At 56.4% G+C, this 26610-nt stretch overlaps 2 protein-coding genes across 3 annotated transcripts in view; one reads left to right on the top strand and one right to left on the bottom strand.

Moving 5' to 3' along the window:
- Positions 1-827: 827 nt before the first annotated feature.
- On the top strand, positions 828-12774 carry FSCN1 (fascin actin-bundling protein 1). Its single transcript, XM_075104821.1, has 5 exons — positions 828-1692; positions 9004-9160; positions 9653-9774; positions 10066-10233; positions 10334-12774. Exons 1-5 carry the CDS (start codon positions 870-872, stop codon positions 10534-10536), a joined length of 1473 nt encoding a protein of 490 aa, XP_074960922.1. The 5' UTR covers positions 828-869; the 3' UTR covers positions 10537-12774.
- Positions 12775-14458: 1684 nt separating this feature from the next.
- Positions 14459-26610, bottom strand: part of RNF216 (ring finger protein 216) — an 81642-nt gene continuing 69490 nt past the window's right edge. For both annotated transcript variants that reach the window (XM_075104819.1, XM_075104818.1), the window contains exons 16-17: positions 18782-18851; positions 14459-18129 (exon numbers count right to left, since the gene is read on the bottom strand). In XM_075104819.1, coding sequence (XP_074960920.1) covers positions 17810-18129; positions 18782-18851 — 390 coding nt within the window. In that variant the 3' untranslated portion in view covers positions 14459-17809. The remainder of the gene's footprint in view (positions 18130-18781; positions 18852-26610) is intronic.

Below are 26610 nucleotides of genomic sequence, written 5' to 3'. Positions count from 1 at the left end.
TCTTGCCTTGTGGTGGGGTTGCACAATGTGGGGGGTGTCTGCAAGTCAATGGGGTTCTTCCTATGCAAGGAATGGTCTTGTGATACAAGGGGGGTCTTGCAGAGTGTGTGTGTCCTGCAGTTCAAAGGGGCTGTTGCAATACAGGGAAGCGTCTTGCCACGCCAAGGGGTCTTGCAATGTAGGGGGAGAGTTGTCCTGCAATTCAGAGCTTCTTGTAACGCCAGAAGAAGTCTTGCCATGCAGCGGGGACTTGCATTGTGTGTGTGTGTCTGGGCGGGGGGAGTGTGTGTGTCCTGCAATTCAAGGGGGCTTTTGAATGCAGGGAAGGGTCTTGCAATGTAGTAGGGTCTTGCAACGTGTGTGTGGGGTCCTGCAGTTCAAGGGGGCTTTTGTAATGCAGGGAAGGGTCTTGCAGTGCAGGCGGGTCTTGCAACGTGTGTGGGTCCTGCAATTCAAGGAGGCTCCTGAAATGCAGGGAGGGGGCTTGCCATGCAGCGGGGGTCTTGCAATGGGTGTGTGTGTGTGTGTCGTGCAATTCAAGGGGGCTTTTGTAATGCAGGGAAGGGTCTTGCAATGCGGTGGAGTCTCGCAATGTGGGGCGGGCTGGTGCGGGGGGTGTTGGTCCTGCAGTTCCAGGGGGCTTTTGCCACGCCGCGGGGGCTCTGCAGCCCTGCGGGGGTGCAGCGGCGGAGGCCGGGGGGGGGGGGGGCGGCGGGGCGGGGGTCGCGGCGGGGGGCGGCCCCGGCGGGCGGGCTGGGGGGTGGGGGGCGGCCGGGGGCCGGGGGGCGGCGCCGCGGCGGCAGCGCTATAAAGGCGGCGGCGGGGCGGGCGCGGCGGCGGTCGGTGGCGGCGGCGGCGGCAGCGGCAGGATGACGGCGAACGGGACGGCGGAGCCGGTGCAGATCCAGTTCGGGCTCATCAACTGCAGCAACAAGTACCTGACGGCGGAGGCTTTCGGCTTCAAGGTGAACGCCTCGGCCGCCAGCATGAAGAAGAAGCAGATCTGGACGCTGGAGCAGGACGGGGAGGACTCCAGCGCCGTGCTGCTCAAAAGCCACCTGGGCCGGTACCTGGCAGCCGACAAGGACGGCCGGGTGAGCTGCGACAGCGAGGAGCCCGGTCCCGACTGTCGCTTCTTGGTGGTGGCTCACGGCGACGGGCGCTGGTCGCTGCAGTCCGAGCCCCACCGCCGCTTCTTCGGCGGCACCGAGGACCGTCTCTCCTGCTTCGCCCCCGCCGTCTCGGCCACCGAGAAATGGAGCGTCCACCTGGCCATGCATCCCCAGGCCAACCTCTACAGCCTGGCCCGCAAGCGCTACGCCCACCTGGGACCTCGCCGCGACGAACTGGCCGTGGACCGCGACGTGCCGTGGGGCGTGGACGCCCTCATCACCCTCCTCTTCGTGGAGCAACGTTACAGCCTGCAGAGCTGCGACCACCGCCTGCTGCGCTGCGACGGCCGCCTGGTCCCCGCCGCCGAGCCCGGCACCGCCTTCACCCTCGAGTTCCGATGCGGGAAGGTGGCCTTTCGCGACGGGGAGGGTCGCTACCTCGCCCCCTCGGGACCCAGCGGCACCCTCAAGGCGGGCAAAAGCGCCAAGGTGGGCAAGGACGAGCTCTTCGCCCTCGAGCAGAGCTGCCCGCAGGTCGTGCTCCGAGCCGGCAACGACAGGAATGTCTCCACCCGGCAAGGTAGGAGGGGATGGGGGACACACACCCCCCCTCGGCCGCCTCCCGGGGTGTCGCCGACCCGGGGTGCGCCCCTGCACCCCTCTGGCAACATCATCCCTCGAGCATCGCCCGCCCCGGGCTGCCCCCGCTGCATCCCTCGGGTGTCACCTCCTCTGCGTCCCCTGCATCAGCCCAGAGTCACCACCTCGGAGTGTGTGTGTGACCCCCCGCAGCACTGTCCCCCAGGCAGCCCCCCCATGCCCCTCCAGCATCCCCTGCCTTCCTGCAGCGGCGACCCCCAGGGTGCCCCCATGCACCCCTCTGCCATCGCCTCTTCAGGCCCCCCCCCTTCTCACACCCGTCCCCGTCTCCACACCCACCCCGAAGTCACCATCTCCCCAGGGCACCCCCCTGCACCCCTCCAGCCTGGCTGCCCGCGGTCCATCCCCCAGTCCCTCCATCATCATCCCCCCGCGCCCCTCCCACATCCCTCTCCCTTCCCCCTCCAGCATCGCCTGCCTGGGGGCCCCCATCCCTCCAGCACCCCCATCCCTGCAGCATCGCCTCCAAAGAGTGCCCTGGGTGGGGGAAGAATGGCGAGGGGCCTGCCTTGGGGTGCAGGGATGGAGTGGGGGAGATGGGGGGTGGGGGGTGGGGGATGGGGTCTTCCCTTGCCGTGAAGGAGGCAGGGCTGCCACCCGTCGCCTTCCTACCTGCCGAGCTCATTGTTCACCCAACAAAGCCTCCACCAAACTCCCCCTCCCCGAGCGTCGCAGCAGGACGCAGGAGCGGAGCAGGGCCCTGGGGGGCTGTGGTTATCCCCATGGGGCTGCACCCCCTACCCCCATGGGGCTGCCTTTCCTGGTGGGTGTGGGGCTGGGTGCTGCCCACCCCCCACCTCGGCCTTGGCAGCTTTGCCAAAATGCCCGCCTCGAGCCGTGACCTACATCCACCCGCACAAAGGCCACCGTCCCTCCGCTCGCTGGCGAGGCCACCGTGCCGCCTGCCTCGAGCGTTGCGGCCACACGGCGCGGCTCCCCGGCGCACATGGCCGCCCGCCTGCCTTCCAGCGCCCAGCTGCATCCTTCCCCCCACCAGCCTGAGGGGTGCTTGCTGGAGGACAGGGGGTCCCCGCGGTGCGGGCAGGGCGACGCTGGAGGTGTGCGGCCGCCTGCCGCGGCCGGGCTGGTGTGGGAGCCCGGCGGCACATCGCTGGCGTGCCAAGTCAGGCCGGCGCACGCCGGGTGTGGGATGGGTGTGAGCATGTCTTGCTGCAGCAAAGCCTGGAGGAACAAGCAGCAGCGGGGAATTTCTTTTTGTGTGTAGATATAATATTTCAAGATTGCAGCTTAACCCCCGTCCGTGCCTGGGCAGCTCCTTGCAGGGAGCTCACCGCCTTTCTCCTTTCCGACAGCAAATCCTGGGCTGCCAAGCAGCCCCTTAAAAACCAAAACGCCTGCAGAGATGGGCGGTGGGGACTATTTGTCCAGGCGCAGCGGTTTGGGGAAGAGGAGGAGGATGGCGATGGCGGGAGGATGGTGGGAGGCTGCGGCAGCGCCGTGGGGGAAGGGCTGCTGCAGCCCTTTGTCACCGGAGATGGGAAAACCAGATGTGGGGGGAGATGCGTGGGATGGGGCGCTGGGGGACCCCATGGCGTGGGTGGGAGCGCTGCTGGCGGACCCGCCGGCTTTGTGTGATTCTCGCAGTGGATGAGGGGGTAGGAAGGGGGGGATGACACAAATCTACCCAGCAACAGGGGGCTCTGGGCTGTGCCCGGCCCTTTTCCAAGAAAAACACAGTGAGGAGGGGGGCTGGGGCTGCACATCCTCCCTTAAGCCCCTTTTGGCCAGGGAAGCCATTTCCACACGGTTTATCCTGCCTGGCAGCAGTGAGAGGCTGGGAGCTGCCGCTCTCTGGGGCTCGCCCTCCCTTCTCCCGGCGGGAAAGCGCCTTGTCCCAAGGTTACCGAGAAGGCAGCTGAAAAATAGCCGTCGGAGGAAGCGGCTGCAGACAGCCTTTTCCCCCCGCTGAGCTGATAAGCGCTGTGCTGCTGGCAGATGCGCTGGAGGCCGCTGGGGATGGGGGGTGCGGGATGTGGGATGTGGGCAGGGAGCGGCTGTGGCTCAGCGTGGGCTCGTGGGAAAAGGCAGCTCGTGTCCATGCGGCGTCGGGGAGGGAGCAGCGATGGCAGTGGCTGCCCCCTGCCCTCCTGCCCCATGGGAGGAGTGGGGATGGGGCCACGGGGCTTTTGTGGCTCTCCTGGCTGGGAGCTGGAGCTGGTCCAGCCTTGGGACAGCGCTGTCCCACGAGTGCCGAGTCAGCTCCTGGCTTGGAGCCTCCTCCCTGTCCCTGAGATAGCTGGCGTCGCCTTCCCCACAATGCCATCCCCACAATGCCAGCAACCCGGGCCAGGGGGCATGAGGTGGGTGCCAGCCCTGCCTCTGCACCAGCGCTGGGGCTGGCGGTGGCCCGGGCACCTCTCCCCTGCCTCCAGGCACAGAAGGATGGGGTCCCTGGGGAGCCCTGGGCTCTGTGAGAGCCCCCATTTCCCCATTGCACCTTAAACCAGAGCCGAGTCGGGGTGCTGCCAGCAGAAAGCAGCCTCATCCCTGGCTCAATGGCTCCTTTTTAGCCCCGGCTGTGGCAACAAAGGGCCCTTTGTGGGCGCAAGGGTCCCTGGGGGCAGAGCGCTGGCATCCTCCCCGCTCTGCTGGGCCCCTGCCAGCCCCCCGCCCAGCCGAGGTGTGCCGCCTGCCTCCCCCACCCTGATGGGGGGAGAGGATGGGGCGTCTCGGGAGCAAGGCATTTCGGGAAGAGGGGTCCAGGAACGGGGGCAGGCGAAGCAGTGCGGTGACGGGAGTGCACCTGGGCATGCCAGGTTGGCGATGGGGAGCTCTGCTCCGGGGTCAGGAGTCCTCCCACCATGGGGTGGGTCAGTGCTGGCTGCAGCCGTGGCCGATTACCCCCTGCCCCGGTTCATCTCAGTGCTGCAGCGAAGTGGGGAGATGTGGCTTCAGGCTGGGGGCACGGCCTGGGACACATGGGCTCAGATGCAGGTTTTCATCCAGAGGTGCCAAGTGGTTGCCACTTGGCGATACCAGGAAGCCACAGGAAATCCGTAGGGAAGGAGGGGTGGGTTTTCCAGGAAATCCATGTTTCACCCCCACTCATGACCCCCTTGAAGAGCTGCATCTCCAGCAGAGGAGCTGCACGGTCCCCGGGTGCTCCAGGCTTTGCTTTTAGACAAAAACATATTTGGATTTATGTATGGGTGCAACAAAAGCCTGTCCGAAGGGCAGGGAGAGGACAAGGCAGGTCTTGGGGCACTTGCGTGGCTGCAGCGGGGGATGGAGGGTGCCAGAGCCCTGCAGGGAGACCGGACCCGACCTGTGCAGGCAGAGCTGGGCGCAGCCAGCCTGGCTGCTGGGGCATGAGGACCTGAAATCCTGCCCTGCCGCCCACGAGGGCTTGGGGGCTTCGCAGCGTGCTGCCAGTGCTCCCTTAGAGGGAGGCAGGCTTGGGGTTTTTTTTCAGGCATAACCGTGGGTTTTTTGGAAGGGAGCTTCTTGGCCTTTGGGGAGTTGGAGGATGGGAAAGGTGCAGCCTCCCGTCTGCTCCCGGTGCTGGGCAGGGCTGGCAGCTGCCTGCAGGCCCTGCCAGCTTCCAGCTGTAGAAAGGCAGGGCATAGAGCCTGTGCACGGGCAGCTCCTGATGTGTGGGTCTGCCCTCCGTGGGTTCCGGTGTGGGGGCTGCTCGAGGTGGCTTGTCCCACTGGTTGGCCATGGTCCTCCAGGCTCTTGGCCTACTTTCCACGGAGCATGCCCCCCTGGGTCTCACCAGCATCCCAGGATGGTTCGTAGGACACCCTCTGCATGAACTTACCACAGAGGGAAAGTCTTTTGCATGCTGTAAATGCCCCCCCCGTGCTGGGTCTGCAGCCCCTCACAGCATGGAGGTTGGCATGGCTGCAGCAAACTGCTGCTCCTTTAGATGGAGAAGCTTGTCGCTTTGGGAGGTGCGGGAAGGCACGTGCGTGCTCTGGGATGGCCACGGGCCTCCGTGTGCATCTGCCATCCTGGGCTGGAGAGCAGCAAGGGCTCGGGCATCGATCCTGCAGACCTGAGGGGTTGGCAGCGGCTGGAAACCTCGGCAGCTGAGGACTTGGGAAGCCCTTTCCTGCCCCAGCGCTGGCTCTCCTCCCCATCACCCTTCCCCAGCTCTCCTCTCTGGGGACCTCCAGCCCAGGGGCTTTGTTTGGAGGGGGCTCCGTGTTAGGAAGCCCTGGGGACACACACACACATGCCTCAGCCTCCCTGCTCCCACCTCCAGCCTGTCCATCCTCCCCAAGACCCCCGTAGCAAACCTGTGTTGCAGACGGAGCTGGAGGCCATCCCATGTGGGGAATTTTTGGGGGCACAGACGTGCCTCTGCTCTCGCCCCTCCCGAAGCGCCGCCCTGCCGCGGCGTGCTCACCCCCCTCCTGCCTCCAGCTGTAATTAGCAGCTTCGTCAAGGTCAGGCAGAGTCGTGCAGGCTCCAGACTGTAAATTTACCAAGAGCAGTAATTAAAGCGTGATTGGAGCGGCAGCGGCTCGGCCGGGCGCTGCGGGAGATGCCAGCTCCCTGCAACAGCCCTGGGCTGCAAAAAGCAGGGGTGGTTGGGGGGTGGCTGGAGGGACAGCCTCTGTCTGCCGTCATGGGGATACAGGGGCATCTCTCTTGGACCTGCCATGGTCCTACCAACTCTGACCCCCCCAAACCTCCTGCTCCAGCTCAGTTACAGCCCTTTGAAGCCTCCTTCTGTCCCAGCTGTAATTGCATTCCTTTCTGCTGAGTCGGCGTAACCCAACCCAGTGCTACTTTCGGGGAGGGAGCGGTGGGAGACCCTCCTGCCGCCGGGCCCTGCGAGGCACCAGGGAAAGCCAAACCTCTGCACAATGGCGGGAGCGTGGGCAATTGCACGGCGGTGGGGCGGGGGGGAGGCGGGAGGCTGGTGGGCTCGCTGTGGAATAGTGGGGGTCTCTGGGGGAGAGTGGACAGTGTCAGAAGGCTCCTGGCACTCACTGCCCCATCTCTGGCCTATCTAATCCTGCTCTGAGGCACAAAGCAGCCCCCAGGCTCTCCCCATCGCCAGCAGGTCAGGGAGCGCCTCACCTAAAAGTGTGGTGAGGAGGAAGCGCCGCTGCCCACTTCCCCCCATGCAAACCGCAGCAGCCTTGGGGGTGCCAGCAGCCTTGGGTGGTGGGCGGCACCCCCCAGCATTCCCTCCCGCAGGCCAGTCCCTCTCCATGAGCCCCTGCAGAGCCCCTCTTCCACCTCTCCCGCTCGGCGCCGGGAAGCAGGCGGTCGTATGGCTCTCGAGGAGCTGGAGCAGCCCGTCGAGCTGCTGCTTTCCTGGCAGGGGTGCAAAATCAAAACCAAATGTTTCCACCGACTGCTGGCTCAGCCCCCGGCAGCCCTGGGAGGCGGCGAGAGTGGGGCAACTGCATGAGCCGAGGCCTTGGCCGGTGGGGCCGGGGTTGGTGGCCGTGCAGCACCCCTTTGCTCCCCACGCTACCCCAAATACCCCGGGGAGCAAAGCAGGGGTGGCTGAGTGTCCATCAGGAGCCGCAGAAGGTGCTGTGGGATGTGGGGTGCCTGGCGGGAGAGGGGTTTGCTGTGAACAGGCAGTGAGCGGTGGTGTGGGACAGTTTGGGCGTGGGAGATAAGACTACAGCCAACAAAGAAAAACCTTCAAAGCCTAATCCCTTTGGGAAAGGTGGGAGACTGATATGCAAAGCAGAGGCTGCTCCCTGGGGGCTGCTGGGCACTGATGCCTCTTTGGAGCTGCAGATGGTGGGAAGCTGCCAGGTAGCTGTGTCTGCCCCAGCTGTGGGATCTGGGGGAAGACATTTCCCTTTCCAAGGCCCATAGCTGGTGTGTAGAGGTAGATGGTCCCTTCCCCATGCGCCTGTGGGGTCCCACTGCACCCACTGGGTGCAGCTGGTAGGACTTGGCCGTGGCTTTCCAGTGCAGAAGGGCCACCAAGGCTGCAGTCCCTGAAGCCCTCTCAGCAACCGTGTATTGCAGTACTTGAAATCCCAGCAGCTGAGAAACTGGGAGGCCGTGCACTGCGGCGGTGCAAGGGGCTGAACACATTGCCAGCCCCGCAAGCAGGTTCTTGGCTCCAGGAAATGGCAGAGTTGGGCAGAAAGGTTGCACGCACGCTTTGCATCCTTTCCAGCACCAGGTGTGTGGTTGGACTCGAGCCTGTAGCACCCATGCAGCGGGGGAGGGACATGGGTGCTTTCTGCTCTGGAAAACTCATCTGGTTCCACTAAACTGCAATCTGTCTTGCCATCCCCTCCTGGGCTGCTCTCACTGGTTACAGACCGATGCCCCACGGTGGCACTGGGGCCCATCTCCACTCGTCCCAGCTGTAGGTAGGCAGGGAGGAGCGGGGCTGAGCACCGCGCCTCGGCTCCTTCCCGGAGACCCGGCATGGCAGCTCGGCTGCTTTGCTTTGGCTCCAGGCTACGGTTTGTGACTCGCAGCCCAAAAGTATTTTTAGGCAGAAATCCACCAAGCGGGAGAGCTCTGGAGAGGATTTGGCCCCGCTAGCCCTGACTAAGCAGGTTTGCTTGGGCTCAGTGCCTGTGGGTGGATGTGCATGGGGCCGGCAGTGGCCCCAGGACTGTGGCTGGTGGCCCCAGGACCGGGCTGCATCCACCTCCATTTACCAGGGCAAATGCTGTCTCTGGTCCCTTTGGTGCAAGGATGGGTCATCCCGGCTGGCAGAGCTGGGGGACAGGCTGGTGCCGATGGTTTTTTGGGAGCCAGGGAAAGGCTTGGCTGCCCCTGGGCTTTCCTGAGCCTCCTCTCCCTGCAAACCTCGCCGCCCCAATGGGCTGTGACAATTTACGGATGAAAACTGGTGCCACGGTCCTTAAACATGCCACGAGCTGGGGATTCATAGGTGGTGCAGCGGCCTGTCACCTTTGGGGGAAAAGAAACTACAGCCCTTTTCTGTGTGAAATATCTAAGTTGGTCTTTGCTTGGTGCTTAATAGTGATGGAGCTGGAGAGTCCTGAGCTGAAGCTCATGGCTGCCTCAGCTCAGTCCAGCCCTCATTTATGGCCTTAGTGCTTGAGTAGCCAAATGAAAACCTATATTTAAGCCCAAAATGCCAGAGGGGAGATGTATGCGAGGGATTTGGGAGTCACTAAAGCTCACCCAGGGGAGCAGGACCGCCCCCCATTTGGGTTTCCTGGGCTGCCTCCACACCCAGGCCTGCTGGAGGTGGGTTGGGGTCCACCCCTGGTGCCCCCCACCTCCATCTGCCTCTGCTCCGCAGGGATGGACCTCTCGGCCAACCAAGACGAGGAGGGTGACCAGGAGACCTACCAGCTGGAGATCAACAAAGACACCAAGAAATGCGCCTTCAGGACCTACACTGGGAAGTACTGGACCCTCACCTCCAACGGGGGCATCCAGTCCACTGCCTCCACAAAGTGAGTCCCCTGTCCCTGGCGGCTCTGGGCCGTGCCTTGGCTTTGGGGACCCCTCTGTGTCTCCCAGGGGAATCCAAGGGGGATTTTCCAGCCTAGGTGCTTGCCCTGAAATGCTTCCCAGAGAAGGCAATGAACTCCCCGGAGAGATGGGGCTGGGTTGAGGCTTGCCGCCCACGATGCTCGGGAAGTCCCTCAGGCCACGTAATCCTTCCCGGCTGGCTGGGGCTGTCGAAATGCTTTACTCTGCAGTTCAACCCTACGCTAGCTGAGAGACGGGCGGAAACCCCAAAAGTGCATTTGGCTGCCTGCCTGCCTCCTGCCTGCAGGGAGAGCGCTTCCCATCGGGATGGCCCCCACAATGCGGCTCATCCCACAAAAATGGATCAAATTGGGGTCTTCCGACCCAGCCACGGCCCTTCCCGAGCCGGCGGGGTGACACCAGCAGGGTCCCCATCCGTCACATCCCGCTGACTGCCCTCTCTGCCCCCGCAGGAACGCGAGCTGCTATTTCGACATTGAGTGGTGTGACAAGCGCATCACCCTGAAAGCTGCCAACGGCAAGTATGTGACGGCGAAGAAGAACGGGCAGCTGGCGGCCTCCGTGGAGACGCCGGGTAAGGGACCCCCTTCGTGACCCTGGTCCCTGTGCTGGGGCAGCAGGGGACAGACAATTCCTTCCCAAACCAGGCCCCTCTTCCAAGTGATGCTCAGGGATGCAGGCAATAAGTTTTTCTTGATGGCTGCACCACTCTCAGGTGCTGCGGGATGTGGGGGACAGATGGGGTGGGTGAGGAATGGCTGGGGGGCACAGCCCACCCTCCTCACTGCTGCCTGCCAGCCGTCGTGTCCGGGCTCTGTGCACCTCCCTGGGCCACTCTTCACGGACCTTCTCCCCTCTGGCACAGGAGAGACGGAGCATTTTGTGATGAAGCTGATCAACAGGCCCATCATCGTCCTCCGCGGTGAGCATGGCTTCATCGGGTGCCGGAAGGTGACCGGCACCCTGGACTCCAACCGCTCCTCCTACGACGTCTTCCAGCTAGAGTTCAACGACGGGGCCTACAACATCAAGGGTGAGTCCCCAGGGGTGGCTAGAGGGTGGAGGGGTGGTGGCCATTGGGGTTCCCGCGGTGGCTCAAGGGGCCACCTCGTCCCCTTTCCCTCTGCCTGCAGATGCCACTGGGAAGTACTGGATGGTGGGGAGCGAGTCGTCCGTCACCAGCAGCAGCGACACCCCCGTGGACTTCTTTTTTGAGTTCTGCGACTATAACAAAGTGGCTATCAAAATCAATGGCAAATACCTGAAGGGCGACCATGCCGGGGTCCTCAAGGCATCTGCTGACGCCATTGACGCCTCCACCCTCTGGGAATATTAATGCACTTTAGCGTACCTCCCATTGCCAACTTTCCTTTCCCCTACTCCGTCCTTTTTTTTTCTTTTGGGTTTTGTTTCTCCTCTCTGTAAAAGGATTTTCAGACCGGCTTGCCCTTCCCTCCCGCCGTAGAGTTGGTGTGTTATGTGGGAGGTGGGTCTCCATAAATTGCTGTAAGAACTGGAAAAGTGATGGGGCAGCCTGCCTATAGCTTTGTAGCGGGGTCTGTCTCTATCTCCCCCTGTCCCCCGCCCTTCCAGGTTTGCTGGGCTTGGAACCTGCTGTACCCCGCTCCCAGCCCCGAGCATCACCTTAGGTAGTTTATTTTCCTCTCCCTGATTGATAAAAGGGAATAAGATCACCTCTGTGCTCACTTCTGCCATATCAGCGCTGGCACCTCCTCTGTCTGTGCCGCCTGTGTCCCCCAGAGCACCCACCCACCCTGCCCCGCTCCAGCCAGGGACAGAGTGGTGGTGCTGGGCTCAGCCGGCTCCTCCCGGCTCCCCCTGGCAGCTTGTCTCTGCTCCTGGCTCTCAGGGCAGGATCCATCCCCAGCTGAGCCATAAGAGGTGACCTTACATATCACAGCATCCCTGGGGCCGGGGCTGGCGTGTGCTGGCACGTGTCCCCGCGGTAGGGCCAGCAAGACACCCTCCCCCTATGCACCTGGAAATGATTTTTTTTAGGGTGATCCCGTCTGGAAAGCCTCAGCCTTTCATCTCGCGGAGCCCCGTGCTCCTTGTGTCCCTCTGCCCCTCCTTGTGCTTCTGGCTCTGGAGGAGCATCGTAGACCCCAGTGGTGGGTCCAGCCTGGCAGGCGCCTGCCCCGAGGCTGCTGCTGTGCCTGGGAGAGGATGGTGTGGGGTGGGGGAACACGCAGAGCGAGCCTGTGCCGGGTAGGGGGGCTTCATCCAGCCCACCTCCAGTGCCGGCAGGCTTCGGTCCTCGCAGGAGCCTGGCTGCCCGATGCAACCTCCCCTGGGCGGTGGCTGGAAGCATGAACTGCAGATTTTGGTTTACAGAATAGAAAAGTTCCTTAGCAAACTTTGCACAGTGATATTTGCTCAGTACCTTTGGGGTTTTTTGGTTGTTTTTTTTTTTTTTTTTCTCATAAAATACTGGAACAGTAAAGCAAATCACTGAACACCTAATGCTGAATTAGGACGCGCCCATTCCCGTGGGCTCCCCCAAGGAGGGCAGCTCCCGGTCCCGCTGCCCTTGGGGCACCTGGGCTCAGCTCTCATGCCATCACAACCCTACTGGAAAAAAAAACAAAAAGAAAGAAAGAAAAAAAAAAGACCAAAACAGTATTTTTGTTAGTCTCTATTTATATATGCTCTCCATGGCACTGTGTTACCAGCTGTTGTCTGTACTAGGTCTGCATTAGAGTATAACGCTGTTTGTAACGGGTGATGCTGACGTGTTCGTTAGGGTGTTGAAAGGCACTTTATCCTTTGGGGCTGGTATTTGCTCCCTGCAAACACACCAAGGAGCCTTTTCCCCCGTGGGGCCCCCGCTGGGGAGGGAGCGCTGGTTCCATCCCACCCCACCCCACCCCACACCAAGGGTGCTCGTGGCATCGCTGCTGTGCCAAAACAGGGCCGGTCCCTATTGCCGGAGGCAAGGCAGGGGCTCGTCAGCCTTAAAGCCATGTGGAGGGATAACCCTCCGTAGGAGCTTGGTGCTAAACTCCCAGCTGGGAGAGCGAGCGATCCGTCCCCTGCCGGGGGGACGCTCGGGGCCGGGGTCCCTCGCCGGCGCAGGGGATCCCGGCCGGGACTCTACCTCGGCTCTGCGCTCACATCCAGGGACTGCCTGCGCTCGCGTGGGCACCAGGCGCCCGCCCGCCCGGGGACCGCGATGCTCCTCAAAGGACCGAGTGTCTTGATGAAGCCCTGAGTGACCCTGTGACTTTGGCACACACTTTTCACTGGCCTTCACCCCCCACCCCCGCCCCCGTGTCGCTTCCTCCCCGTCCCCCGTCGCAGTTCGAACCATGTAACTCCCGCTCCGGCTTCTTCCGTGTGACACTAGGTCATCATCTCTCCTGTCTCCTCCTATCGGGTGTCGTGACTCTGAAAACATCTCACTCCGAAAACTTAAAGTTTTGGGTTTGTTCGGTTTTTTTTTTTTTTTTATTATTATTATTTTTTTTGTAAGTGCCATTTGTATAACTTAAAAAAAATAGCTTCAAATGGAGAAAGATGAATAAAGAAAAATAAAATGTGCATTCGGATACAAGCGGCGGTGTGTGATCTGTCGGGATGATCGTGGCTGGGGCTGCCGCAGCCTTTTAATGAGAGGCACGAGTCTGAGCACGGGGCATTTGGGGTGGCGGCGCCTTTGGGGGCCAAACCGCTTCACAAAGACCGAGCTGGCTTTAAAGCGCTCAGCTGAGGGAAGGGAATGGTGACCAACAGGCTCATCTCCACTGAGCAGGCTTAAAGCCAACGCTGGCTGGAGGCTGGGACACCTCTGGAGCTGCTCAGAGGAGCCCTAAGCCTCCGAGCCCACGGGTGTCTCTGAGGATGGGTGAGCTACGTGCGGGTCAGGGAGATGAACCACCAAACCCCCCCCCCCTTCTGCCCTCGCAGCCGGGAGCGAAGCCGTGCCCCCTCCCCGGCCTGGCAGTGCTGTGAAGGAGCTGCTCTTCCTCCCCGTGGCTCCGGTATTTCCCCCTTCCCCTGAAAGGGCCCTGAGGGGGAGGCACCTGCTGGGAGGGGAGAGTGATGGGGTGCTGGTTTGGGGTGCATGGCATGGCGGGGGTCAGCAACAAGTCCCCTCCTCTGCTCGGTGATATGGAGCAGGGGAAGACAAAAAAAAAAAGCTAAGGAGGGGAAGGAGGTGGGAAGCCCATCCGCTGCAGCCCAGCCCAGGCCAAACCATGGTGTGCTGCCATGGATGTGCCCGCAGCCCTCCCGAGGCAGCCGAAACCAGCCCTAAAACGCAACCAACCCACCCAGGTTTGATGCTGGGGCCAACCTCAGTTTCAGCTACAAAGACGGGGTGCAGCACATGCTTACGGAGGGGCTGGGGGCCAACTCCAGCGCCCGCGCCCAGAGCAGCCAGCCCCTTCATCTCCCGCAGCGCAGCTCGGCACCTGCAGGTCACCCGTGGGCTCTTGTTGGCTTTTAAAAGCTAAAGCCGGTTTCCTAGAAGCAAGTTTTGGGAAAGAGGGACCGCCCAGCCTCCCCAGAGCACATCTGGGGTGGGCTGGCAGGAGGGCAGTGCCAGGAGGGAACCTTCAGCCTCAGGCATGGGTTTAAGCACCACAGCAAGGGCCGAAGGAAGGAAGGACGTTCATTCCTTACCATAAACAGGGCCAAGTTAAGGCTGCGCAGGAAACGCTGAGCAGCTCCGATTGCCGCCCGCTCGCCTTCACCCCCCCAGCGACACCCGCGCGTGCACGAGCAAACCGGGCTGTGACACCGGCCTGGGGAGAGGCAGGGAGGAGGTCTGCTGGCACGGCCGGGGGTGCCCGCGCCGGGAAGGGGCTCTGGAGCCGCTGCACGGCGGCAGGGAGGACCCTCGCCCTTCCCATCTCCCCATTTCCTATTGCTTTTAAGGCCGGATTCCGTATTTACCATCGCTCCCGCAGGCTCCTCCACGACACACGCATCCCGGTTTCCATTTAAAGGAGCGACTGGACACCATTTTCTATCCCCTCCAGTTTTTCCTCAGGAGCACGTGGAATACATTAAGCTTTTCCAGGAGGGTGAAACGGGTTTTGCCTTGCAACTTGCAGAGTTTTCGACGGCGCAGGCCGAGATCTGGCCAAACAGTCGTGCCTGCTCGCCCCTGCTGCCGCCTGTCATCAGCCCCGGCATCGAGGCGGCACATCGATGCTGTTGCGGCTGTAATGAAAGCACAGAGGTAGAAGCCAGAGTGCACAAATTTATTTACAAAAATTCAAATTACAGTATGATACAGGAACTTTTTACACACAGAATATTAGAACAGTTTACTACCAGAAGGTAAAGAAAAATATTTTTTGTTTTTTATTTTTTTTTTTTTAATAAACCACCTATTTTATTTTCAGCTATCGTTATACAAAGTTGCAGGACATGCACATCTTTACAGGGCTTTTTTCTTTTAATACGTTTTGCTAAGTGCAAATACTAAGTTTCTCTCTCCACCTTTAAGGCAAGTAAAATGGGACACAGCAATTAACCAGAAGAAGTACCTGTTACGGGACCAGCCTGGGCTCAGCAACCTCCCAGTCACCTTTTAAAGGACAAATGGTTTCAAGGACTGCAAAGTGGGAGGTAAAAACGTGGTGCGGGTGTTAGAGACCAGATCAGGGACGGCTCTGGTGGGTGCGCAGTTAAGCTTGGGCTTTTTTTTTTTTTTTTTGTTCTTTTGTTTTCAATAAATCAGCAGTGACCCAAGCGCCATCAGAAACCACACCTCGAGGTCCCTCAGGTTAGAGGGGAGGAGCAGCCACACGCTTTGGCTGCAGAGTAATTTTCAGTGAAATGGGTGTTTCCGCGGGGAGAGAAGCAGCGCCGGGAGGCCGGCATCACCCCAGGGCCGGGTGGAGGGCTAAGCCCATCGCTCAGGGCTGCTGGGTACAGTTCACAGACCAAGCACCGATTTTTCTTCTCTCAGACACAAATAAGCTTGTGGATTTGGCAGGGGACATGGGTCAGCGGTCCTCTCTCTCCCTACACCTACCGGGCTCCTCCGGGACCACAACTGCCGCACCACAGCAGCAGAAGACCCTCACACCCTAACCACGAGGACGGACCACCAACACCAACCTCCCCTTGCCACCTCTGCCCGACGCCTGTCCATCCTTCTTGCTCCACCTCTGCACTTCCCCCTGCCAAGGCTTAGTTCTTTAGACCCCTAGACATGCACCAAAAGATGGGATCAGACCATCGTTTTGCCAGTGCTCCCAGCCGCGCAGCTCCGTGGGACGCTGGGGGAGGTCACACCATGTTTGCTTCGTCATTTGGGCCACTGGTTCAGCAGCTGAGCCGTGCCCGGCTGCCCAAACCCACCTCCACTGCCCGGCCCCCCGTTGCGCAGGCGGGTGCTGGACGACAACCGCAACCACCCTGCCAGGGGAAGGCGCAGGCTTCAGAAAGCCGGGAGGGCTCATCCAAGCTGGCCCTTGAACCAACAAGAGCTTAGCCATGGAAAACTCAGGATTTCCTTTCTGCAAGGGGAAGCCACCCGTGCTTCCTTTGACCTGCGTCCATTCTCTTGCCACCCGCTAGCACTGTGAACACAGCCCTTCCCAAATCCAGCGGGACACCCTGCTCCTGGCTACCGCAGGAATCACTCAGTGCAAGCTGGGATTTAAACCTGGCTAAAACCCAGCAAGCGATAAGCTCCTGCAGCCCCCTGACAACTTCCAGAAATTAAAAAAAAAAAAAAAAAAAGAAAATGATAGCAGCAAAAGAATACCACTTGGTTATTAATGCTAGAGACCATGGCACCGAGGAGCTGGAACAGAGCACTCCGCAGGGAAGTTCAACTCATAGGCAATGCCAGAGAGGGGAAAAAGTGCTGACTCAGCCCAGAAGTCCCCTCTGGGAGACCCTCCTGAGGACAACAGTGCCCCGACGCTGTCCTGGGCCACGGCGGAGGCTGCCTCCCTCCAGGAGCACCCCACCGATGGCCCCGTGCCCATCGCTCGCCGCGCGCCCGAGGAGATGCTGTGCTGCGAGCAGGTACAGAGAGCTGCAAGCAAGGGTCTGGCAGAAGCCATGAGGCCAAAGCAGGGAGTTTTACCTGAAAAACAAATAAAACTAAAGAGACAGCGAGATGCTCAAATACAAGGGGGAATAACAGGAGGGGCAGTGCAGGGAGTGTCCCAGCAGGACAGAGCAGGATGCGGCCCACGCCAAACCACTCGGGGAACTACAGAACCAACTTGGCTGCTAAAACCTAGCCCAGCATTTCTGGGAGGAGGGCTTTTTTTTCCACTCCAACCCTTTTCTTTTCTGAAGGGGGCCTGTACCAGGCATTACAGCCAAGGGCTGTGGGGAAAGGGGCTTTGTGCCAACACTCCTCCAGCAGCCCAGCAACTACCCCCCTCCCTGCTTCTCACAAGGAAGTTTTGCTTTTCCTAAACCCTCGCTTCCTAAGCCCAGCAATACTCGCGTTTGCCTTTTAACATGCTTTTCCAAAGCCAATTAAGCTGAAACACACATTTTCAGAAGTTATTAGGCGCCGCGCAAGCAGCCAGCTTCCTGCAGCACAAGGCTGCTGCTCCCGTTTGGTTGCAGGGGGTTTGGCTAAGGGGGCTCCTGGCTCTCCGCTGCCTGCGTGCACAACTGCAGGGGTAGTTGCTAATTCTTCTGCCACAGCACATATCACACACCACCCTCTATGCATCTAACCGGGTATCTGTCCATGCAGTTTTTGCGATGAACGGTACAGCTTAAGCTCTGGATGCTTCTACCAGCTGTTTGGTGACTGCCAGCAGAGGAGGATTTGGGATGCCAGATGAAAACAGCAAAGCAAAGGCCATGTTTTGGAAGATAAGAGGCACCCACCTCTGGGGGAAAAAACCCCTGATCCTTTCAAAGGGGGCAAGTTCAGTCCCACCAAAGATTAGGGGGCTCAACACTCTGCTACTTCCTAAAGCAGAACATGGCTCTGAGCTTCCTACTGAGATCCCAGCAACAAGATAGCTGCTGCATCCCCCTCACTCCACTTGCAGAGTGAGAAATGCTAAAAACACTAGATTGATTTGGTTTTGAACAATTTATTTCTGCTGGGGGGTGCTAGTAGGTTAGAGAGGTGCTGCAGAACATGGGAACCCCAGCCTCGTGCCTCTCTGCAGGCAGAAGGCTAAGGCAGCTGACTCCTGTTATCTTGTTCCTGAAGGTCTTACTCAGATGCCAAGTCTCTCCTCCCTTCCCCCAAGACTCACTTGACTGTGCAGCAGCTGCTCTGGCCAGCAGGAAGGTAGGATTTTTAGAAAGTCCCCGAGGAATGGCTGCATCCCTGCGCTCCACAAAGTCTCGCTTTCCCTCCCAACAGCTGCCTGAACAGGCTTTGTCAGATTAAAATAGCTGGATGCCCAACACAGGGAGAGACCCCTTGGAAATGTAGCACCAAGCCCTGTTGCAGCACAGGTTGAAACGTTCGATTGCAAAGGTTCAGAGAAGCTCTAGAGAGGGGTGCAGTGCAGGTAACGCGAGTCAGAGCAGGACCCCTTGCAGCTGGCTAAACCGAGAGGGGCAGGAACAGAAGGGAGGGTGACATTACTGGGGAGGCTTTGCCCTGCAATGACTCTATGCCAAGTGCTGTTTGAACAAGGTCAGAACCGGTGTCGAGGCTGAGGGCCAAAGTGCATAGGCAAGTTGTGCTCCAGCTGAACATTGATCTGGGGAAAGTCATAGTTCACCCTCATGTTAGGCAACGGGGGGACGTAGGGGGCAGGGATAGGGCCGATGTTGAGGGGGATGTTATTGTACATGGGACGGACAGCGGGGAGCGGGAAGGGAGGGTGCATGAAGGGGTAAGGGGGCATCCGGGGTTGATGGAGGTTCTGAGGAACAGGTCTGGGGATAACTTCAATTCTCTGCATTTTCTCCATGGGCTTTTCTGCAGGAGGGCCGATGCGCTTGAAGCTGTTCTCTGCAGAGGGAAGAGAGAAAACTGGTCATTCCACAGACAAACTCACCAAGCTTGGTCCATGGTCTCATATTTGCAATCATCATCCTCCATCCCCCAGCATGTTGCTTAAGCATGCTCTCTACAGCATCGCTGCTCATCCCTTCCGTGCTCCAGACGCCACAGAGCACAGCACTAGATTTTCAGGTTGGCTTCTTTCATCGACACCAGACCACAAAGGGGGGAAACACCTCCTTTTGCAGGGACGTGGGGCAGCCCCTTGCATGCCCCTGTGCCCCCCACCACAGGGCACAGAAGTTATGCTGCCCTTCAGCTACTTTGCCAAGTGCAGAGGAGACAGGTCTGCGCATCCACGATGCCCGTCGCCAAGTGAGAGCTGGACGCCAGCCTTGTGCCTCCCCACGGTCCCAGCTAAAGCCTGCAGGGAGAAGCACTTTAAAGCTAGAAGGGTTCTCAGCAGGAACAGGGAGGCAGCTTGCACTCTCCTCTGGAGCAAGATCGAGGTGATGCACAGCAATGCACAGAGAAGCCTGCAAACAGCCAGGCCATGGCAAAAACCCAGTGAAGATCCAGAGACTTGTCAGTAGGTGGGAGCCCTAGGCTCTCCTATTGCCCTCAGTCTGATGGCAAAACACAGGTAAAGACTGTGACTTACCTCCGTTTTTCTTCTTTTGCTCCTCTTCAGCCTCTTTCTGAATCTCCTGAATTATCTTCTCATCATCTTCCTAGAAATCACAGGAGTATCAAGAGTCAGTGGGCTAATTCCTACTGCAGCAACCTTCTATTCTCTCAATGCTGCTTTTCTCTTCAGCACATGTTTGCACAGGAATAAGAAGAATTTGGCTGAATTGTCCTTATTTGGGGTTGAACCAGGTTTAGCCAAAAGCAAGGCTGTGACAGGGGACTGCAGCACTAGGAACTTACACAGAGCCAAGCCTACTCTACAGAGTACAACTAAGAGTCTTAAATCAGCTTTCCAGGGAGATCAGTGCTAAAATTCATTGACTTGATGGAAACCAGAGAGCTGCGACCCAGCTCCGCCCATCTGAAGAGTTGCTGGAGAGCTGTTAATCTTTTAAATGGCAATAGTCTATTAAATATTTACATTATGCTAGCACTTCTAGAGTTTTTGGCCCAACAGCTGGAATTAACACAATTTAAATCTTGGCTCTAGTAGCTAAACAGTGCTGTGACAAGGCCATTTAGATCTTATCTGTAACTCTGTAGAGGGCATAAATCGCAATATGTTCTGTCATGTCTATCTAGAAATTATAGCAAGAATATTCAGACCCACTGCTCAACAAGAACACAAGAGTAAGCCAGAAACTGGAATTGTCCTGCCTCTCATCATCAGTTTCCTCAACCCAAAGTAGCAGCAGCAAGACCAAACAACACAGGGAAGCCTCAGGTGGCTGCAGTTATCGAGAGATTGCATTTACATCACCTTTTATGAGATCAAGGGAGCACAATGGAGGAAGTCCTGGAAGAAGACTGTGCAACTCCTGAGCTAGGAGAAGCTTGCCTGGAGGGACGGTCACAGGCACCGACAGCCCACAGGGTCCGGGCAGCTCTCAGGCTTTACACAAGGCCGTGCTAGCGTTGGCAAGAAACCAGAGAATCACCCCAATTCATGCTTCAGCATTAGCTGTTCACTCCCAAGAATGGCTGTGGAAAATGAGCTCCTTTGCTGCACTACAGCATGCAACAGCTACCGGCGTGACAAAGATCACACCGAACAGCTAAAGAGACAACTCCATTTTAGTGCCAGGCAGCAGATGCTTCTGCTGGCCATATGTGCAGCGATGGCAACAGAGGTCCTCCCGGCCTCTGCAGGGCTGCATCTGCTGCTGCTTTGTGTCTGCTGGGGTGAAACACTACCTGGCACTTTTGGAAAACAAATGAGAACCGCTAAGCCTCCTGGACAGCGTTTGTACTCTTGATGGTAGTTATTAGGGAAGAAGGCCGAGAACAGGAGCTGTTGGATGACACACACCACCTGCATCAGGCATCAGCCACTCTGGGTCTACCTGCATACAAAGGAGCATTTGGTTTGCTTCAGCAGTTCATCTGCAAGCACTAACATTGGAGCTTGAGGGAAACCCCAAGCCCCAAGAACCCCTCAATGTGCAAGACATTGCTTTGTTTTATTCGTCCTAATTCCAGTACTGCCAAGCCCCATAAATTTCTTCCTGAACACTCTTAATGTGGAAAATATCCTCTATTTTGAAGAGTGCTCTGGGACTAAATTCAAAATATGCTTCATGTGTGCAGCTACGCTGAAATTATTTTAAGTCTAGCCAGCTTCCCAATTCTAATCTCATGGCCCTGCACATGTCTAGCAGCAACGCCTGGGAAGCTTGCTAAGATGTCCCCTCCTCCCGCCACCAGATAAGGTTTCCCTGGGAGACTGAAGTTATCTCAATCTGCAGAAAGCCATCAAACTCAATACTTCTCCCTCCCTTTTATTATTCTGTGAGTCAATGGTTAAAATTAAGACTTTCCAGGACATGCTTTTTTGTTTTCCAAGCAGGCTGCTTCCATAGACCGTTAATTACAGCCTATCTATCTCCATAAAAACTGCTGAAGAATGGCTCTTCTGAGCCTATACAGAACTTCTAATTACCCCCCAAGTATCAGATTGCGATGTTCCCTGGCTGGAAAACAACCTGGGCATGCTCTCCAACAGGCAGCCAAACATCCTCCTCTCCTTTGCTGCCCAAGCAGTGCTCTCCGAGCGTGGCCCCAAAGCTTCAAGATGTCTTTTTCTCCTTCCCAGAGTATTTATTTTTGCAATGCTGTTGGAAAATGAAGATAGCCACCTCTCCCATCGTATTGCCACTTACTGGAAAAGATGTTCCCTTCAGGAGCAGGGTTTTTTTTTTGTGTGTGTGTGTTTTATTTTTTAAATAGTTATATAGGGTTTTTTAAGTAAGAAAAATATTTTAAGCTCAACTGAATAAGATCATCCCATCTCCTTCACTCACACAACGGCATAAACCTCACCTTAAAGCTTAGCAACATTCAGAAGCCCCTCCTAACTTCAAAAAAGCTTTTACTTCAGTCTCTTCAATCTAAGTCTGGGACTAACCCTTAGAAACAGTGCTTTCCAGGGCGCCACCGTACTGCCACCACCACCCGTGATGCTGCATCTCCTCCAAACCCCGCCGCTGATACCGGTCAGTCCTGCAGAAATCTGGGGAATCAGACACATCACCAACACAACTTTACAAGATCCCCCCGCAGCGAGGGCTACTCGACACCCCCCGCCCCAGTTTAAACTGCAGCTGACCTCCACACTAATGAGGGACCGACAAAGCCATCTGCCCCCGGGGCTGGCCAGCCAGCTGCGCCCACACCCAAGGTGATGCTGGCTTCAATTACTGCAGCTCCCAGAGCGCCGGGGAAACGCGTAACAGCAAACCCCATCTGCCAGGTCTCCAAAAATGACGTCTATCTCACAAGGACAACATAAAACACATCACCTCAAACGCAACGGCCAGAGATCCCTACTCAACCCCATCCCCTCTTGGGTCTTCAAGAGGGGACGAACCTTGCAGCACACCCTGGATGCAGAAAACCTGCCAAGAGCAGACCTGGATCAGGACAACGAGTTCCCGACTCATTCTGCGACTGCAAATCACAGCAGAGGCATAACAAACCAGGTCTCCAAGAACAAAAGTTACCAGCTTTGTTGCTTCTCTGCTGATAACCTTCCAATACGAGAACACACTTTTGAGATCTATACTTTATCCCACATATCCAGCCTTGGCTGAGATTTTTTTTTTTACATCAGTATTTCTGAAGAACTGGTATCTGTTGATACAGAGAGAACAAAAATACACCACACGATATGCACCTTCCTACTTAAAAAGCTGACATGAAATTTGTCAAGTGATGAATACACAGCCCAGTTCAATACCTGCAGTATTTAGTAAAGATCCACGTCCCAGCTGGAACAAAAGAAACATTGATTATATGTGCACAGCGAGATAATTTTAGGATACTGGATATTCGTGAAGGAAAGGTGACGCCACAAGTTCTGGCTATTACATATCGCACCGGCGCAGGTCAGAATTAAAAAACAAGTCTCAGTGCTGCAAATATTCACCACATATAACAGTGATTTTTGCTTAACACCACTAATTCTTTGAGAAGCAAAGGTTGGGGTTTTTTTTATTCCACAGTAATTAGGAGAGGGATGACTGGTTCATCTAGGGGTAAAGCATCCACACCAAAAATTAAGTTTTCATTAGCACACTTTGGGCTGGCTCTTGTGGTAAGAAACGGTTTAATGTCACAAGGGGTGGAAGCTGCAGTACGATTTCAAAAGCCTCTTGTGTCTGTTTTCCTGAGCGGGTTCAAGACCCTTAATAAAGGATTAGATTATAATTTTAATAGCCTGTTCACAGGCTGTGTGGATTGAAGGGATTTATCTTGTCAAGGTAACTGTCATCTTCCTGTCAGCTGCCTTGCCTACAGCAAAAAAGAAGAAAAAAAGAAAAAAAGAAAAAGGAAGAAAGAAGGAAAAAAGCAAACCCCCCCCAAACCCTGGGGGTGTCTCAGCACTGGGCTGCCCACATGTTTTTGGAGCAAGGATGTAACTTGGCTCTCCTCCTGAGAGAGAAAAACGCAGGGCAATGCTGTAGCGTGGCCCTTCCCCATGCGCCATTGCATCACGGGAGAAGGGAGGTGGCCAAGAGAAAAATGCAAAGGATCGACAAGATGTATTCACCCTTCTTATCTGCAAACACTGCAGAAGGCAGCAGCGGTAATTAATCGCAGCTGCATTTTTGAGTGGCAAAACAGGACCGAGCTTTGCCCCAAACCCGACAGCAGGATGCTCTTTGCAGGAACCGTCCTCAGTCCTGCAGGCAAAAAAAACGGTTCCTCCCTGGCCAGTCTGAGAACCTGCTCTTGCGATTCCCCACCTGCAAAAGGATCTCGGCATAGAGGCGGCTTTCCCCCCTTTCATCCCTCTCCCATTCAATCCAGGGAATGCAGCGAGCGCGGAGCCAATCACAGCAAAAAGGATGGCTCGGGTCTGTGGGTGGATTAACGAAAGAGCTGGGCTGGGTTGCTAAGAGAGGCACCTTTTCATGGCAGGGAGGCCTTTTCAACAATGCTGGTACAGAGGAGCCGTGTCCAGCATCCTCCAGCATCCGTGCAGGGCCCTGCACGCCCACAGAAAGAGCCGCTGGAGAAGCAAACAGCCCGTCGGGAACAAGGAAATACAGCAGCAAAGGAGATAAAAGCTCCGCAAGTCACACAGAGGCAACCTCCCCCCAAATACAGCCTCCTCTGCCCAGAACAAAAGTGCCACTGATGAAGGTTTTGAAAGCTCTGTTTTCATCTACCTGCGCTTCTCCTTATCTTTAATTATGAAGCGTCACAGAAAAGCAGCTGCCCACCTCCTGAAAGAGGGAAAACAAGAGACCTGGTAACTATTTCTGGGCTGCACAACCCCTCCCCTGTCTTTAGAAAGTGCCTTCACCACCATTGCCTCCCCCCTTCTGGCTTTTTACTGCTTTCTTTTTCCACGTATGTGTGGCCGCAGCCGTTACTAATAAACTTGAAATGATTTTTCACGACGGAGGCTTCCAAAGGACTAAGGGGTTTTGTTTCAAATCATTCCCAGATCAGCTGCGGAGAGCCTGAGCAAGAACAGGCATCGGCTGTCTCCGGCGTGTTCCTCCATACAGCAGGAAGCAGGGGATAAAAGCAGGCTGTGTTGTAACTGGAACAGGGCATCCGCAGTGCTGCAGGAAAAGGGGGGCCAGCACGGGGACCAAGCACACGCTGGCGTTTAAGAAATGCAGAGTTATTTTAGCAGCAGGCATTCCATATTGATGGCTTTCTGTGAACACCGCGGATTAACCGTATGCTTATGATTAAGGCATTTTATAGCACGATTAGGAAAAAAAAAACCCCAAACACCACTGCCCTAAATTTAGGGGTCCTTCCCCCCCTCCAAATCCTAAAGGCAGTGCTGTATACTTCATGCATTTCCTTAATGTATTTGAAGTTTTACGCAGCCTTCGCTCAACATCATCTGTTTATAACACTAGAAGGAAGGATAATTGCAAACACCTTATAATGATTAGTCTTCGGCTTTGAACTTTAATGATGGGCCTTTGGGAGTGTTTTAAGAGTTTACTGAAAACATCTTAAACTTTAAAGCCAAAAAAGCCGCTCTGCAATATTATTGATAGTCCAAAGATGAGCATTAAATTAAAAATAATACATACAAGAGCAGAACCTGGTTTACCAAAACAGTCAGGATACGTTAGTCAAATTGCATCACGGGATTTGTACAAACCGGCTAAAACGCACACATCAGCCTCAGGTTTGCTACAGATACTTAGAAATCAGGGAAAACATGGCCCCCGAGTCCGAGAGCCTGCTGTTTGCAGAGCCAATTTTCACCTCTCCATCCCAAGCTTTGTCTCTGGCAATATTGCATCAGCCCCTCCTGCAGCCAGCAACGGCTCAGCGAGCCGAGCCAAAGCAAGCACGAGCTGCAGAATAGGCACACGAGGACTTTTGCCCAAGCAGCTTACTGACAAGAGCTCCTGGCCCGTGTTCACAGCCTACAGGGGTGCAGGGCACCGATCAGCTCTAGAAGAAATGCAGTGATTAAGCGATTACTGCCCGCTACCCTGGAAGCTGCTGACCGCAGCCCGATTGCAGCTTGTCTCTGAGCCAGCAAATATTGCACCAATACTCTCAAATTAGACTCAAGTCTGATTACAGCATAGGGACGAGATTTCAACTAACCTTTTATTATGGGAAATTTTGAGGCGTCTGCTTTATTCTCTCAAGATCATTTGAGACAAAGAGTAACAGATGCTGCAGTTCCTAGAGGACTGTCTTTAATTTGTTTTTAACCCAAGCTAATGAATAGGTTTACTTACACTTTTGCAAGAATCATTTCAGACTCAGAAAATGTTAAACATTTGGAAAAGAACAAAGGTTCCTGATTTTAAAGAAACCTGACTTTTGCTGTAAATAATGGCGAGTTAGACCCAAAACAGATCCTTCACAAAGGTATGAAGTCATCCAGGTCTGACAGAAAGCTGAAGGCTACACCCGTGAAACACAAATGGACAAGACCACGGTACTGAGATCAAGCCACTGGTCTGCTGTGAAGACTGTTCTAGTTGAGGCTGTACATAAATGCATCAGAAATCCAAAAACATCCCGTCACCCTCTATAAGCCAAGCTTTGGTGCCACACGTATGCCCTCCCCATTTTGCAGCAGAGCCTAATCCAGGGAGAGGAGCGCCGGCTCCTAAGCGATGGGCTGCAAATTCCACAGGTGACAAGATGACCTGGTCTTGGCTTCTCAGTACTCGCACACATTCAGAGCACAGCTGCAAACACATGCAAGCCCACCCCAGATACTCTGTTCCCATACTCAGAGCACCAGCCATTCACTGACTTCAACAGAATAAAAGAAATTGAGCTGAAAGAGGAAACGGGGGGAGTTGAGAAAGACACAGGAAGATGCCAATGCAGCAGCTGGCAGAGCCAGGATGGGGAAATACCTTGGATGGACATCATCCCTGACAGAGAACAAGATGGTACTGATACAGGGGCCTTTTGCTCTTTCGTATCTCCATGTCAAGATTCAAATTCACTCACTCCCCCTTCTGACACCTACCACGTTAACTCCTCTTTATGTCCCATACAAGCGTGTGGGACTGCGTTAGTGTCACTAAACCCCTTACAAAGGGGGACAATGCACACAGGCGTCTGTCAGTCCAGTCTTAGAAGCCAACGGTTGAGTTTCACATTATTCTTTGCAGCCCAGCGAGGACAGTCACCCAGCCTCACCTCCCCAGCCCACCAGTGCTCTGTCAGGCCTCCCCACCTTCTCCCCCCCAGAAAAAAGAGCAGGCAGCGCCAGATCTTTGCTGACGGTGGGAAAATTTCCTTTGCCACAACATTGGTTAATTAGAGCTGGAAAGCGCCTGGTGACAGTGCCCTCTTTGTGCTGCATATTTATTTATTTATTTTAAAGTACAGTACGAGCTTTTTGAGAGACCTCATGTTTTCTCTGGCTCCGAACAAATGCCATCACCCAGCACAATCAGCAGCCTGACGGGAACAAAGGACGCTAGTGCTGCCGAACCCTGCATCGCATCCTGGTGGAAGTCAGGGAGGAGCGGGACAGGAAACCAGGGAGCACATAAGCAGGTGTTGGAAACGCTACAGGCGTGTCTAGAAGGAGCGTTCAGTTTAACACCTGGCACTGATAGGATAATGCAGGGAATAAAGGCAGACAAGCAGAGGACTAGGAAGTTTACACCAGCTGGGACCCCGTGCTGGGAGACCCCCAAGGGCCTGCAGGTAGAAGGGAGGGATTTAGTGTGGCTTTTCCTTTGCTCCATCCAGGCGCAGGGCTGTGCACATCCCCTGCGGAAAGAGGGGCTGGTAGCAGTCTCTGGCAAGCTGCAGCAGCCGGAGACAAAGAAGCGTTGGGAC

Source organism: Phalacrocorax aristotelis, chromosome 10 (genome assembly GCF_949628215.1).
Source record: "Phalacrocorax aristotelis chromosome 10, bGulAri2.1, whole genome shotgun sequence".
Taxonomy (NCBI): domain Eukaryota; kingdom Metazoa; phylum Chordata; class Aves; order Suliformes; family Phalacrocoracidae; genus Phalacrocorax; species Phalacrocorax aristotelis.
The sequence above is the reverse complement of the archived record's forward strand: the minus strand, read 5'-3'. Positions and strand labels throughout refer to the sequence as shown.

Bases quoted from the DNA above. Each gene is read 5' to 3' on its own strand.
- FSCN1 (XM_075104821.1), top strand. From the start codon at position 870: ATGACGGCGAACGGGACGGCGGAGCCGGTGCAGATCCAGTTCGGGCTC. The intron at 9,775-10,065 runs GTAAGGGACCCC...CCTCTGGCACAG, and splicing joins GGCCTCCGTGGAGACGCCGG to GAGAGACGGAGCATTTTGTG. The intron at 10,234-10,333 runs GTGAGTCCCCAG...CTCTGCCTGCAG, and splicing joins CGGGGCCTACAACATCAAGG to ATGCCACTGGGAAGTACTGG.